This window comes from Mastigoproctus giganteus, chromosome 1 (assembly GCF_048544385.1).
Source record: "Mastigoproctus giganteus isolate SK-2022 chromosome 1, ASM4854438v1, whole genome shotgun sequence".
Taxonomy (NCBI): Eukaryota; Metazoa; Arthropoda; class Arachnida; order Uropygi; family Thelyphonidae; genus Mastigoproctus; species Mastigoproctus giganteus.
In genome coordinates, this window is record NC_143575.1 from 210,417,235 (window position 1) to 210,432,830 (window position 15,596).

At 36.7% G+C, this 15,596-nt stretch overlaps 1 protein-coding gene across 1 annotated transcript in view; it reads right to left on the bottom strand.

Moving 5' to 3' along the window:
* Nucleotides 1-15,596, bottom strand: part of LOC150091493 (chromatin target of PRMT1 protein-like) — a 59,845-nt gene that overhangs the window by 22,479 nt on the left and 21,770 nt on the right. The window contains exons 3-4 of the mRNA XM_090375927.1: nucleotides 12,314-12,464; nucleotides 3,419-3,737 (exon numbers count right to left, since the gene is read on the bottom strand). Of these exons, the coding sequence (XP_090232053.1) occupies nucleotides 3,419-3,737; nucleotides 12,314-12,464 (470 nt within the window). The remainder of the gene's footprint in view (nucleotides 1-3,418; nucleotides 3,738-12,313; nucleotides 12,465-15,596) is intronic.

Genomic DNA, 15,596 nt, shown 5'->3' on the forward strand with positions numbered 1-15,596 from the left:
AATTAATGACTCCTCTCTAACAAAGTCTCTCCACTCACTGTCTCATAGACATACTGTTTCTGCTGCATGCCTTTTCTACAGATATTTCCATGGGCACTGTTCTTCTGAATTGGCTTCTGTAATTCCCGCCTCTCTTTCAAAGCAGTCCAAACATGTGCCGCAACCAGTCAACATCCTTTTACTGTCCAACTTGAAACTCACAGAATCAACCTCTCTTCATACGCATTTCCTGAAAATCACAATTTACAGAAGTTAAAGTCTAATGTCAACAAGTATCTTCTTTCATCTTTTCAATTTTCAACCAATGCACAGTACTAAGTACTATAGGTTCTAAAAAAAAAAGTACCTATACATAATAATGATCCTTGAGATTGAAAAAATAATTTAGTATTAAAAACATTTATTTAACATGATATACTGCAATATAGTAAACTAATTATAAGGAACTGTGGGAGATATGGTTTCTTTCTTTGGCAGTTGTTTACTTTGTATTTAATTTTATTTTACTTTACTGTTTATTATTAGTCATATTTTGTAGTTTACAATAATGGAGTAGAGTGTAGAGGCACTTCTATTTCAATATGTCATCTTCAATGAAACAAGTTGGAGTTTGCAGTTTCAGTGAGTAGCATATGCATTTTGTTGATGTAGCAGATTTAGGTTAGGAATTTAGCAGCTTCAATGGCTTATTTTATACAATATGGTTTCTTTAGTTTTGTCAATTTAATTTCTATAATTAATTTTGCTAAGCCATTTTCTGCAATGTTTTGCAAATCCAATTCTTAAAGTTAATTATTGCATTTTGTATTTTCTAAGTTTAAATTCTTAAAATTTGAGTAGTAGCTTAATTTTTTGTTTTCAGCTTATATTTTATAATATTTTGTTAATTTAAATACTGTAATACAGGTAGTTCACGACTTTACGAGTTAATTCATTCCTAGCGAACGCTTGTAAGCCGAAAACTCGTAAAGCGGGAATTTATTTTCCCATAGACGTAAACGTTAAAAATAGAGGTTACGTTCTCAACAATGTTTAATGAAGGCTAAAAAAACAATAGTGTATGCTTAAACAATGAATTTATTTATCCAAAGAAATGAAAGCATAGCCTTTAAAATCACGCAAATTATAATAATAAAGAATCATTTATGTCATACAAATGTTAAAGAATGTTTATTCATCATCATCGACTAAATGCACACTCGTTACTGGTTCATCACTTATTGATGGCTCAACACTCATTGTTGGTTTGTTGCAGTTGTCTTTTTCTTCTTTAGAAATGCTTGAAGGGTAGTTTGTTCCAAGACAGTCTTCTCTTTTCTTTATTAATTTTCATGATAGCATCATGTAATGTCAGTGTGGTAATTGTTTTATGTTATGCGAGTTCAGACAGACAAGACGCCCTTGTCTGTCTGAACAAACAAAACGCATGCACAGTAGTACTGTATTGTATAGCTATGCGCATGGTGTGAAATGCCATATTTATGAATGCTTAGCATATATTTATTATAATTAATGTTCATATTTTCGATTTTGTTGATACTTGAAAAAACCCGTAAAGCGAAAACTCAAAGCGGGACTGCCTGTATTTTATTTCATACATTTAATTCTTACCTTAATAATGGTTGTTATAAGATCCATTCTGAATGCTTCGTCACAGGATATAACATTTGAGATGAATGGCCAGGGGTGATTATCTGCAAGCCATAAGTTCTCGCTAGTATAACCTGTGGCATGTATTCAAAGGGCAATCTAGGATATAACCTTAGTTCAGCTATGATTGTCTTCATGTGCCAGATATAAGGAATTTACTGATCTAAAACTAAAATTTGGTGCAAGCTAGATGACAATGTATCACTGAAAATGAGTATATTCCCAAGAGCAGGGGTCCCCAAAGTGGTCAATATCAACCCCCATGGATCAATAAATTTTGAGGTCGATTAAACATTTTTAATCATATTCATAAATTCCAGATAGAAGAAATAGCCAAAATTTTAATACTAAATAACAAAAATATAAAATATCTATACCTTATGTTGAGAAAATTTAGTCGTTTTTGAAAAACCAAAACTTATTTTTTTAAAATATTTACCATTAAACGTTACCATTACCTTGTTTTTTTCTATTATATTGTTATACTGTACTATGAATTGAGAGATAATCTTAATCGAACACAATTACTTTCTTCCAGAATGATTCACATCTGCACTTACTCTAAAATATAAATGGAGCTACAACCCCGATAAGTACAATGGCTGCCACTGTATCTACGAAAAAAATGTCGACAATATTCACAAGATTATCTGAAATCTGGATTTGTGCCCTTGATTAATAATGAAACAATGACTATGTGCCTCTTATGTGAAAAGACTTTTAGTAATGATGCCACAAAACCTTTGAAGATAGAAAGAACACACTGAACGGATTCATCCCAATAAAAAAAAAAAAAAAAACAATCTTAAATTTTTTTTAAGGCGCTGAAGGAAAAATTCAGAAATTGGCCAATTTTAAATATATTTTTTAAAGCACCTTCTCATGAAGGAGGTGCGTTAAAAATGAAGTGATAATGAAGGAGGACTCTGAAGGCATCATTCAATATTTCTCTTATTATAGCAAAGAAAGGAAAAGCGTATACCATTGGTGAGGAAATTATAATACCAGCAATTAAAGAGGTGATTGAAACAATTATGAGGAAGGATTCCTATCCTGTTTTAAAATGCCTGCTATTATGTGCGAATACAGAGCAACAGCGCACTGATGAGATGGCCGATGATGTGGAGAAAAACTTGGTGTCTTGAGCTTCAAAATTGCAATTTCTCCAATGGTTCGTAGTTTTTTGGCCCGTGTGGCCTCCCAGCATCAGATGCTATAATGGGGTCAAAGAAGAGAAAAATTTTAATTTTTGTAGTTCAGCGTGGGGCCCCATTCTTTCAACAGCTCATATCTGCAGTATGTAAAGGTGGCATTCTTTCTGGCCTGTAGGTACTCCTTCAACAAGAATCATTTGTGCAGCCCACAAACACTTCTGAGCTGATAACCATGTGTTAAAATATCCAAAAACATCAGAAAGTTGGTGTACATGCATTAACCTTCTACAAATAAGCAGAAACTGAACATGACAGAAGACTAGGAAAAAAGGGACAAATGTCTCATGAATTATTGAAAATCCAAGTTCACCGGATCTTTAATGATTTGATACAAAAGCAATCCATAATAGGTTTCAATGATAAGAAAGAAGTGCAGAAAGATGTGCTATTTTAAAATTAAGCCAAAAAACTATAGCATTGTCACCTATAAGAGTAATGCTCATGCAACTGACAGCCCAAATCCCCATATGCTGGATAAGATTTTCTTCCTTACTTTATTTTGCCAATATTAACCCAATAAATTGATTAACTAAATAAAGACATTAAAATCTTACCTGCTTTAAAAGATCCTCTATTTGAATTCTTTTTTCCCCCTAACCTTGTCGTTGATTTATTTGCAGACTGATTTCCTAAACGAGCTTTCAACATAGGAGATGTCCCTGGACGAACAACAGATGTACCTCTTGAACGACGTACACCTCTTCGAACTGCAATTGCGCCTCTTCCACGAGTGGCTCTTGGATTATTACCTAGTCTACTTTGAAGGGATGTTGTACTACGTCTAGTCCCTGCATATAATCTAGCTTTTACATTACCACTTAGAAGAGAACTCGCGGATACGGGTTGTTGACCAAGGCGTTGCTTCAAGCTTCGCTACAAAAAAGAACAAACAAGTTTAATTTAAAACATCAGTTATGTGAGAGTACCTCAGCAATGAATATCCAACAATCTAATCTTATTGTGCTAATTAAAAATATTTAAAGTGATACTAATGAGATTCTACAATACAATGATATCTCATTAGTAGTCATGCTTAGCATGGTTTCTCATATAGTATGATGATTTTCAGAAGTTCCGATCCCATTCTCATTAATTATACATGCACAAATCCTGTTTACCAGGTTTATGATTTTTCTGCATAGGAAGCTTAAATTTCCTCTGAGTAAATAAATAAAATTTCTGTTTATACTCTGAGATGACCACACTGTCAGAGGAGTTCACAAGACAGAGAGAATACAAGAGACAGCAGCGTACTCAGCAGCAACAGCCTTGAACCCCAGTCACCCAAGGCATGTGTACTTATGCACCCTCGTGCAAAACCACTTGGCTACTGCGGCCTGTATGGGATTTTGTTTTAACCAATCATGCTGCCTATAGGTTATTAAAGCCCTCTTGACAACTTCTGAGAATGTCCAACCACAGACTTTATCATCTGTGATTGGACATTCTCAGAAGTTGTGTCAACAAGCTCACAAGCAAAGTTTCTTGGCAGTTGTGCCAACATCTGGTGGGTGTTAAGGTTTATGTTTCAAATGAAAGCATTAAAGGAAGAGACCACGGCCAGTGATCTCAACTATTTGTTCTAAGCTAGCTGCCAGAATCACTGCTTGAGGTTCTGTACAATCTGTGTTAAGTGTGTGGAGAAGGGGTTGTCCCTATTTAGCTGTTCAGTTTTCATAATGGAGAAGATGTAAGTAAGGCAAAATGAAGCATGTGAGTACTGCAGCAAGGTGCTGAACCTCTGTCTGTTTACACTCAATACGATTGTGTCCAAATGGGGAGAAAATTGGAGCCATGAGTACAAAGGACAACACTCAGATCTTGAAGAGCTGCTGAAGATGTTCAAGCAGGAACATGCAGAGAACACACCAGTGGATGGAAATTTTTAAGAACACATGCGATTTTGTGTACCACTGTGTGTGAATGAGTGTAGAGATGGACATGCGGAACAACAATCTGCCAGCCATCCTTGAAGGATAGCATCCTGAAATGTTTTCAATGCAGATAAGATGGGCCTATTCTTTTATCCAATAATACTACAGGTCACTGGGATAAAATGAACAAAAGGAAATACTTACAATCCTGTTATGTTGCAATAAAAGCAAAATGGAGAAGCCTGTACCACTGATGATAGGAACAACAGAATGCTGTGATGTTTTAAGAATGTGTGTCTGGAATCTTTTTTATGAGCATTACACGATGAAAGAGGGTTAAAGAAGCAAAAAATTTCACTCTTTGTAGTGTGCAGGCTCTCCTGTCAACACCTTGTATCTGTGATATGTAAATAAGGCGGTATTCTTCTCAGTCAAATGTGCAAGTCACCTTCAATGCCTTCATTAAGGTATAATTTGGTGAGTGAAACAAAATTATAGAAAGAATCTAATAAAAAAGGGACTGGCTCTTGTACAACCATCACACAGTAAAACATTTCTACCTTGGATGCGATGCACTTTGCAAAAGTTGTGCAGGATTCAGTTGACAGAAACACCATTAGGGAGTGTTTTAATAAAGCAGGCTTTCATTGTATGCTTCCCAATGGCTTCCTGATAGTGAATACAGATAGTATTCTATCAGTATTCCAGCCAAAAAAAATAATATCCCAGATAGTATTCCAGCCAAAAAAAAATTCACACCATTCCCTCTAAATGTTTGTCCAGTTCCTCCTTAAATTTATTTAACCTATCAACTTCCACAATGACAGATGGAAGTTTGTTCCAGCAATTAACCACCTGCTGGCTAAAGGCAAATTTCCACACATCTATTCTACATCTGTCTTTCCTCAATTTGAATTTATGCCCCCTTAGGCTCGTAAGCTGAACAAGTGGAAGAATCCCATCAGAATGCAGCGTGCTCAACCCATTCAAGGCCTTATACACCTCAATCAGATCACCTTTAAAAGTCACTGCAATTTGCAGAACTTAAGCATCTCTTGGTAAGAGGAGCCCTTCATTCCCCTCACCAATCTTGTTGCCCTTCTCTGTACACGCTCAAGTAAATCTACATCCTTCCTAAAACGAGGTATCCAGATCTGAATGCAGTACTCAAGGCATAGCCTGACCATTGCCTTATACAGAGGGACAATCATTTCCTTTTCCCTGCTAGCAAAATTCCTGTATATCATTGACAAAACCCCATGACCTGCCCTGGCAGCCTGTCTGCATTGCTCAGAAAACTTCATATCTGACTGCACAATTACTCCCAGGTCTTTTTCATTTTCTACACACCTTAAGCGTAATACCACACAGTTGGTACGTTCCTCTGGGGTTACTTCTACCCATATGCAGTACTTTGCATTTGTCAATGTTAAACTTCAGTTGACACTTCTCAGCCCATCTTCCCAAATTTTCTAGATTTCTGTTGCAGTAGCACACTGCCATTACTGTCATTACCAACTCTGTCAACCTTTGTATCATCTGCAAACTTTCAAATATGATAAAATCGAATGAACAGTGGCAAATGGCTGGGAATGACTTTAGTTTCGATGATTTAGCTGTAAAAGCATCAACAGTAACATCCAGCATTTGTAACTAGAAGAAATGGAACTGCAACAAGCAGAAAAAGAGGCTGCATCAGTTCCAATGCTGTCAAAAGCTAGACCCCATGGACATATTGCAGTGTTAATGTTGATGAGGATGTCATTAATCAGTTGGCCAAAATGGATATGATTATTTACAAATTAGACCAGAACAATAAAAAATAAAGCACTTTAGATTTTTTTTTTTTTTTTTTAATGTTTGTTTAATAAATTGTTTCTCAACTCTCATGAGAATTTTTTTTGGCACATCTTCCTGTTTATGATGGCATTTTTTTCTGGTCCCATGAAAAGCATACCTAAGAGATTCCACTTTTGATTTTATATTTACACAACCACCAATTTTTTTTTTTTTTTTTTTTGATTTGGTAGTTGTTGGCGCATTGGCTTCTGTGGCCATATTGCACCTCCAAAGGTTTTTGCAGTACAGTGATCCAAGCCCGAGGCGGGAATCGAACCCGCGACCTTTGGGTTGCCGGGCAGGTACTTTACCCACTCGGCTAGCCCGGTCGGCGACTTTCAAGAAACTGGAGCCTGAGTATTTGTAGGCAAAGGGGAAAAACAGGAGATTTTGTTATCAGGTTATCTTGTTAACCATCTGTTAACAAGCACTAGTGATGCTAAGAAAAACTCTACCCACGAACCTTGTAGAATCTCACCAGGGTCAAGCTGGCTGATAAGGCTCTTATTATTTAATTTATAATAATAAATTCCCTCCTATCATGCCCTGACAAAATTCCAGACATTTTCAAATTCAGCTCTATTTTCTCCCCCTCCCCTCAACATCATCTTGTACTTGTTAAGTAAATTCTCAGAATGCCCACGATTGTTATCATTAGTATCAGCATGTACAATATCACCAACTTCTGTCCCCTAGCAGCAATACTCTCTGGTCCTACTCCACCTATCATTATTACATAAAAATCCCCTACTTCTCTGACAATAAATTCACCAAGAACACTTGCCTACTGTGGCATCAACACATCATGCTGCGATTGCTCCATGCAGCCAAATGCACGAGGGTATGATCTAACATTACAATGGGCAGCTCAATTCTTAATGAGTTCCCTTTGATTTAATTCCTTCTAGGACGATGACCCTTTTCTTCAAGCATTCAAATTCAACCAACAAAACATTAAATTTCCACTTAATTTCCTCATTCCCTCTGCATTCACAGCACATAAAAGCTTCTTCTGTGCCATAATATCCAGCTAGCAGGTCTGCATATGTACCACACACACAACACATGCAATAAAGCCTTGATTTGTAGAAACACTATCTTCGGCAATTTCCTGAGCTAAGGCATCCTCACTGCTCTAGGACATGTGCTTTGCTGCTCTAGTCCTAGGCATAATTTCAGTTAAAAAAATTTAATTAGTCCTATAGTACTCAGCTACCAGTAATGCTATGTGATATGCTAGTAACAACATTACACTATATCCAACTACCAACATATGCATTACATGAAATTAATAAGACACATTATTAATTATATGCCCACAGAACCTCACAAAAGAAAATATTCAAGAATTATACTTATTCTTCAGTTCTGTTTAAAAACTGACTACCGCAATATTCCAATAGTCACATAGCAATGACATATTTTAATTGTAGCTTCTTAAATATTAAGATAACTACAAAAAAACACATATCTAATGCAACACCCACCTCTGGAGAAAAGAAAGCATTTCTTATGGCGTAGGAGAAATGTATTATATCACTAAATGGAATTAGGAAATACCTAATTACAAAATAAATACAGCAAATTAATGCTCTTAATAGGGTTATACTTAAAGCAAGATGATATTCTGCTCCTATGAACCTCTAACCACTCCTCTTTCAAAAAACAAAAATAAAATTAAAAACATAAAAATAAGGAAGAGAAGGGAAAGAACAATGTAACACCCACCTCTGGAGAAAAGAATGCAGAGTTCCTCGTCCAACACCCACCTATGCTACCAAAGGAAACATGCTATTTAATAACATAAAATACCACAAAAAAGAAACAGGATTCACATTTTCCTCTATATATAAGGAAATATAATTTTTTTAAAAAAATAATTTTGTCTTGATATTAGCATTAGTAGAGGCATTTGATGCAAGAAAGCAAGCTTATGCAGCATCAGCCAAAAAAAAAAAAAAAAAAAAAACCCACTTCCACTTCACCCCTCTGTTCGTTCAAAATACCTGTCCAGCTGAGCCTTAAACTTATTTAGGCTATCAACCTCCACTACAAGGGATGGAAGTCTGTTCCACCAACCAACCACCCGCTGGCTAAAGGCAAATTTCCGCACGTCTATCCTACATCTGTCTTTCCTCAATTTGAATTTATGCCCTCTCAGGTGATTTTTCTGAGCTAGAGGAAGAATCCCATCAGCATTGAGCATGCTCAAACCATTCAAGGCTTTATACACCTCTATCAGATTCACCTAGCTGGTGCCTAGTCTCCAGACACTGTAATTTGCAAAACTTAAGCCTTTCTTCGTAAGAGCACCCCTTTGTTCCATTCACTAATCTTGTTGCCCTTCTCTGTACTTGGTCCAGCAGCTCTACATCCTTCTTGAAATGAGGCCTCCAGACCTGTATACAGTACTCTAGGTGTGGCCTGACCATTGCCTTATACAAGGGAATAATCACTTCCTTATCCCTGCTGGAAAAATTCCTGTATATCATTGACAATACTCCATGAGCTACTCTTGCAGCCCGTCTGCACTGTCAGAGAACTTCATATCTGCCTGCACAACCACCCCCAAGTCCCTTTCATTCTCTACCACTGTCAGTGTAGTACCACAGAGTTGATACGTTGCTCTGGGGTTGCTGTTTCCCATGTGTAGTACTTTACATTTGTCAATGTTAAACTTCATTTGCCACCTCTCAGCCAATCTGCTCAACCTTTCCAGATCCTGTTGCAGTAGCATAGTGTCAGTAGTGTCCTTGACCCTGCCAACCTTTGTATCGTCTGCAAACTTGGACATTAAGCTTGATATACCATCATCAATATCATTTATAAATACAGAAAACAATAATGGACCCAACACTGAGCCCTGAGGGACTCCACTAATAACATTAGTCCACGATGAGCAGTGTCCATTGATTACCACTCTCTGTCTTCTCCCCCTCAACCACCCCTTTATCCATAGCAGCAATTTGCCTCTAATGTCACACTGCTCCAATTTGTGTAGCAGTCTTCCATGTGCAACAGTATCAAAAGCCTTTCTAAGATCCAAGTATATAATATCAAAGCTATTCCCTGCATCCAGTTCTTTTGTGACTGCATCATAGTATCCAATCAAATTGGTCAGGCAAGACTTCCCCTTAACAAAACCATGCTGTGTCCGAGCTATAACTGAAGTCTTGTCTAAATGATCCTGCAGTGCTTCTTTAACCAGTGCCTCCATTAATTTTCCGGGAACAGAAGTTAAACTCACAGGTCTATAATTACTTGTGTCAGCCTTTGATCCTCCTTTGTGAATTGGGGTCACATTTGCACATTTCCAGTCTATGTATACCTCCCCTGAGTCCAAGGAAGCTCTCATAATTATGGCTAAGGGTTTGCTTACTTCCTTTGCTGCCTCCTTTAATATAACTGGATAGATCCCATCCACCCCAGGTGCCTTTCTTGTGTTTATCTTCAACAGTTTCTCCTCCACTTTACTCCCAGTTATTTCAAGATTCTGTAGCTTACTGCTAGAGTTGAATACACCTCTGGCATTCCCCTCGCTGAATAACTCCTCATGTGTGAATGTCGATGCAAAATATTCATTTAGTTTGTTAGCTACCTGAGCAGGATCATCAACAGTTGACCCATCAATATCAAGTTGACCAATCTGATTCATCCCCTTCCTTCTAGAGTTTACATAAGTAAAGAACTCTTTGCTGTTTTTCTTTGCATCCCTTGCCAAAGATTTCTCGTAATCTGCCTTCGCCTGCCTAACCTCCTTTGTAACTTGGTTACAGATCAACTTATATCTATCATAGGCTTCTGTGTTACGTGTTAATTTATATGCATCCCATGCATTTTTCTTCTCTGCCATATGTCTCATTAGTTCATCTGACATCCATTTTGGCCTAAACCTTGAACAATATTTCTTAGTTGGTATGTAAAGCCTAGTAGCTTCCAAGATAAGTTCTTTGAATGCTTCCCATTTTGAATTTGCTGTTGGTAACATCATCAGTTGGTCCCACTGTATAGAATTTAAATACTGTCTCAGTCCATCGTAGTCGCCTTTACGGAAGCAATAACCCTTCCCTTTACCCCTAATGGTAGTTATCTCTTTGAGTAAATCCCACTTCAGCACACTGTGATCACTGCCACCTAGTGGTTCATTTATCTGCAGATTCTTAATGCATGAAGAATCACTACTGATAATCAAATCAAGAGTATTACTCCCTCTAGTTGCCTCCGGAACATGCTGATGTAGAAAACAATCATCCAATAAATCCACAAAAGCCCTGCTAGTGTGTGAGTGACCAGCCCCCAAATTCCAGTCAATATCTGGGAAATTAAAATCTCCCATTGTAAGACTCTCTGATTTACTGGCCCACTCTATTTCCCTGTACAGTTTCTTATTATACTCATCAGAGTCATTAGGCCTATAGCACACTCCTACTCTCAATTTTGATCTCCCAATGCTTATGTCACACCAAACTGACTCAACACTGCACTGTCCAGCGATGTCGACTGGCTTCACTTCCTTGGTTTTTATGTGTTTCTTAACTAATAGCATAACCCCTCCCCCCTTCCTATCCTGTCTATCCTTTTTGTAGACGTTGTACTCCCCAAATTGCAGTTCTGCATCCCTTATATCTGTGTGACACCACGTCTCTGATATCCCAACAATATCTGCCTTTGATGTTTTGAGCAATACCTCAAATTCATCAAATTTATTTACTAAACTCCTAGCATTGGTGTACACGCAAGTATACCTGCACCTGTTTCTATTCTTAGCTACCCTAACACAACCCATGTGTTTACTTGTACCGCAATGGCTCCCAGCAGTCTCTGAAATATCATGCATCTTGTTTTTCAGGCTTCTGCTCATTCTAATAGAAGCAGTGCAAGAATCTTTCACCTCTGCCAGTGGCTACTGTCAATCTATTGGTCTTTGTCTCCCCCCAAGCTAGCAGTTTTCCGACCCACCTAACACTGCCTCGATAGCATCAGCAAATATTCTTGCACCCTTTCTATTTAAGTGTATCCCATCCCTGTAGAAGCAATCTCTCCTGTTAACAAGTATAGTCCAGGCTGAAAAAAATTCTACCCCTTGAGCCTTGCACAATCTTTCCAGGGCCGAATTGATCGACAAGGCTCTCATCATATACTCTCATCACTGATTAAAATACGACCCCTTTTTGGAGTTCACAAGTATTGATGTCCTTTTGAAGAGACAGTGCTTTGTGAGTTGGCATACGTCTCTTTGGACAAACAGTATGTATTCAATCCTCTGGAGGTGGGTGTTTCTTTGGTCTTTTTCTTCTCTTTCCTTATTTTTATGTTTATAGTTTTATTTTTAATTTGACAAAGGAGTGGTTAGGTTCATAGAAGCAGAATAGCACCTTGACTTACCTATAACCCTATTAATAGCATTAATTTGTATTTATTTCATGGTTCAGGTGTTTTGTAATTCCAATTTAACATATTATCCCAACCCCCTTTTATTTGGTTTGTTTTCTTCTCTCCCATTTTTAGTTTGGTTTGAATGCTTATAACTTCTGTGAATTTTATATAGCCTTTTGAAATATGAAAATGGTCAATGCTGCCTACAATGGGCATGTCTGTCTTTTATGGCACAATCATAGTACATTTATTCATACCAGCAGTAAGTATTTGTATTTCCATATTCAATAAACTAATTTTAACAAACAAAAAAAAAAAAAAAAAAAAATAAATAAAATAAAATAAAGTAAAAAAACTTACCTTTTTAAGTTTTAAAGCTGCTATAACTGTTGGTCTATTTGCCATCTGTTGTGCTAGCCTTCGATTTTTAAGGGAAGCTTGATGCTGCTGTTGTAATTTCTGCCTAATGCTATTGGCAGTAACTTGTGCTTGTTGCCTATAAGCAGTAAACCTGAAATCCAATACAGTTAAGAATACTGTATTATAATAAGTTCATGTGATAAAACAGGGGTGGCCAACCTTTTCCAACAGCATGCCACATGGGGGAAAATCCAGAAGCTAAAAGAATAAATATTCCCCACTTATGTTTCTGCTAAAAAACATATGATGGTGCTATGTAAAGGAATTTTATGCTCAGTGCTTGTAATAAAATAAATTTAATATAGGTTCATGATCCAATGTTCGTCCTTACAGAATCAATGCCATTAGAAGCTTGCCTTCCCCCAACTCACCTGCACTACATGAGCAGTTTAGTGCAGGTAAGTAAATAAGAACTATAGTTACCACCACATAAAAACCTGGGCCATACTTTCTAATTAAATTGGCATTTAAAATGTGTTTAGCTTTATTTCCGATTTTTCAAACTATTTGTGTAATTTTTTACATTATTTTTGTTTCGCATCAGGAAGCATGCCACTTGTGGCAAGTGTGCCGCAGGTTGGCCTCCCCTAAACTGAAACTTACTCTGTTCATTACATTCTAAAGTATGGAGTCAAAAAAATTCAATGATCCAAATTAGACTGAAAGAAAGCCACTAGTCAAGATCTAAAGCAGAATACTTAGCGTCATAAATTCTGACTCCTATCAAATTAGGCTTTAGAACTGAGGTCTCTCTCTCAAGACCTAGCACACATAATATAAAACAAATTTTCATACCAGTACAGAAACAATAGTTCAAGGTGTTTAAAGCAAGAAAGGTATCATAAAGATATAAAATTTTAAACAATAATAATAAAAAATGTATATTACTTAAAATTAAACCTAATGAAATGAACGATGAATGAAATTAATATAAACGTAAACATACATAAAATTATAAAAGTGATATCCATTCTAACAATAAATTTGGACCTTTAACACCTTCCCATTATAAGGACTGAAACCAAATGAAGTATTTCAAAGCCTCATATCTGCCATAAACCACAAATGCCAATCAACTCAAGAAGCAAGTAAGTAGAAGGGAAATCAACCTGAAGTAAGATGAATACTTTTCAATAACCTTCTTCAAAGGGATAAAGGATGGATATTTTTATGCTCATAAGGCATAAAAATAAAGGGATACATTACATAACTTCTGGTGGATGGGAATAATAGAGGAATTGAAGGTGAAACAAAACAGAATGGTAGAACCTCCCCTTATCTTAAGAACCCTAAAAATTCAGGAAAATAAATTAAAATGTAGTCAAGAACAAAGCAAATGCAGAAGAGAAGTTTTTTTAATTGAAAATATGGCTGAAAATTTTAAACACTTAATAACAGTTATGTAAAGGGAGGGAGAAGATTCAGTAGTTTATGGGGGAATAAAAATGTTCCAGAACATTTCCAGATCCACATAAATAGATTTCAGAAAAGCTTACATAAGAAAGAGACTACTCCTTTCAGTAGTCTGTTTTCATTATATTTCTTTGCATACAAATGTACATCAACAAAAACATTAACAGCTAGTCAACCTACACACCAGATAATAGCTCAAACTTGAGAACCACATTAATAGCCAATGATATTATTCACCAGTTAGATATTCTGCTAGCAGCAAATTACTTTGCACACTTACCAGAAAGTATGCAGGGTACCAATTGGGGGCTAGCTATGGATGTTTATCAGACTTTACCTACCTGATGAAAACAGAAAAGTCATTTCAAATACCTCCTCATCTAAAAATGTACAGATGTAGTGTTTGTCATAAAACTTGATACAATTAAAAAACAAATACTGCTAGGAAATTAGCAGGAATGGGTTAACTGTTGTTCATAATCCTGCTCATGCTACAGAAAAACTGAAGGAGTATTTTGCTTTTTAGGGATGGGATGCCAGAAGTGAGTCAATTCTAGCATGGAGCTGAATGATTTTATAACAACAGATAAAGCTGAGGAGAAACAGTTAAAGCCAAATGTTAAAAAAAAAAAAAAAAAAAAAAAGGCATCTGGGATGGATACAATCTGTCAAGTTAAGAAGGCAAAAAATCTCTAGCTATGATTATGAGAGCATCGCTGGATTCATGGAGGGTCCCTATGCACTGGAGATATGCAAATGTATCCCCAATTCACAGGGGGAGGGGAATGAAAGGATGATATGAGTAATTACAGACCTGTTAGCTTGACTTCTGTTCCAAGAAAAATAATGGAGTCACTGGTTAAATAAGTAATGCAAGACCATCTAGATAAGAATACAGTTATATTGCAGTCGCATGGATTTGTTAAGGAGTCACCTTGTCAGACCAATCTGATTGGCTACTATGACACAGTAACAAAGAAACTGGGTGCAAAAAATAATTTTGACATCATATGCTTAGATTTCAGAAAAGCTTTTGATACTGTTGCACATAAAAAACTACTCTAAAAATTGGAGCAGTGTGGCATCAAGGAAAGTTACAGCTACAGATAAAGGGATGGCTGAGTGGCAGAAGGCAGAGTGGTTATCAATGGCACTGCTTTTCTTGGACTAATGTTATTAGTGGAGTCCCACAGGGATCACTGCTATTTTGTACATTTATTAATGATACTGATGAAGGCATATTGGGCTTAATGTCTAAGTTTGCAGAAGTTATGAAGGTTGGCAAGGTAGTTATTCACATTAATCATGGTATGCTACTGCAATAAGATATAGGCCATTAGGCAGATGGGCTGAAGTGGTAACTGAAGTTTAATATTAACAAATGCAAGATACTTCATATGGGAAGTGGTAATATCAGATTAATGCACTAGCTGTACGGTAGCACACTCAGAGCAGTAGAAAATTAACAAGATCTGGGATAATTTTGCAAATATAAAGATCTCTGAACAGTAGAGACAGGCTGCCAGGACAACTCACAGGGGTTTGTCAATGATACACAGAAATTCTTCCAGAAGGAATAAGCAGTTGATTATCCCATTATAAAAAGCAATGGTTAGGCCATATCTTGAGTACTTTATACAAGTATGGAAATGGCTAAAAGTTGGGTGTGAATGGGTGCTGTTACGAGGAAAGGCTTCGGTTTTGCAAATCGAAACTGAGGAAGAATGGTTGCACAATACATGTGCAGAAATTTACCTTCAGCAGGTAGCTGATTGCTGGAACAAACTTCCATTTGGTATTGTAGAGGTGG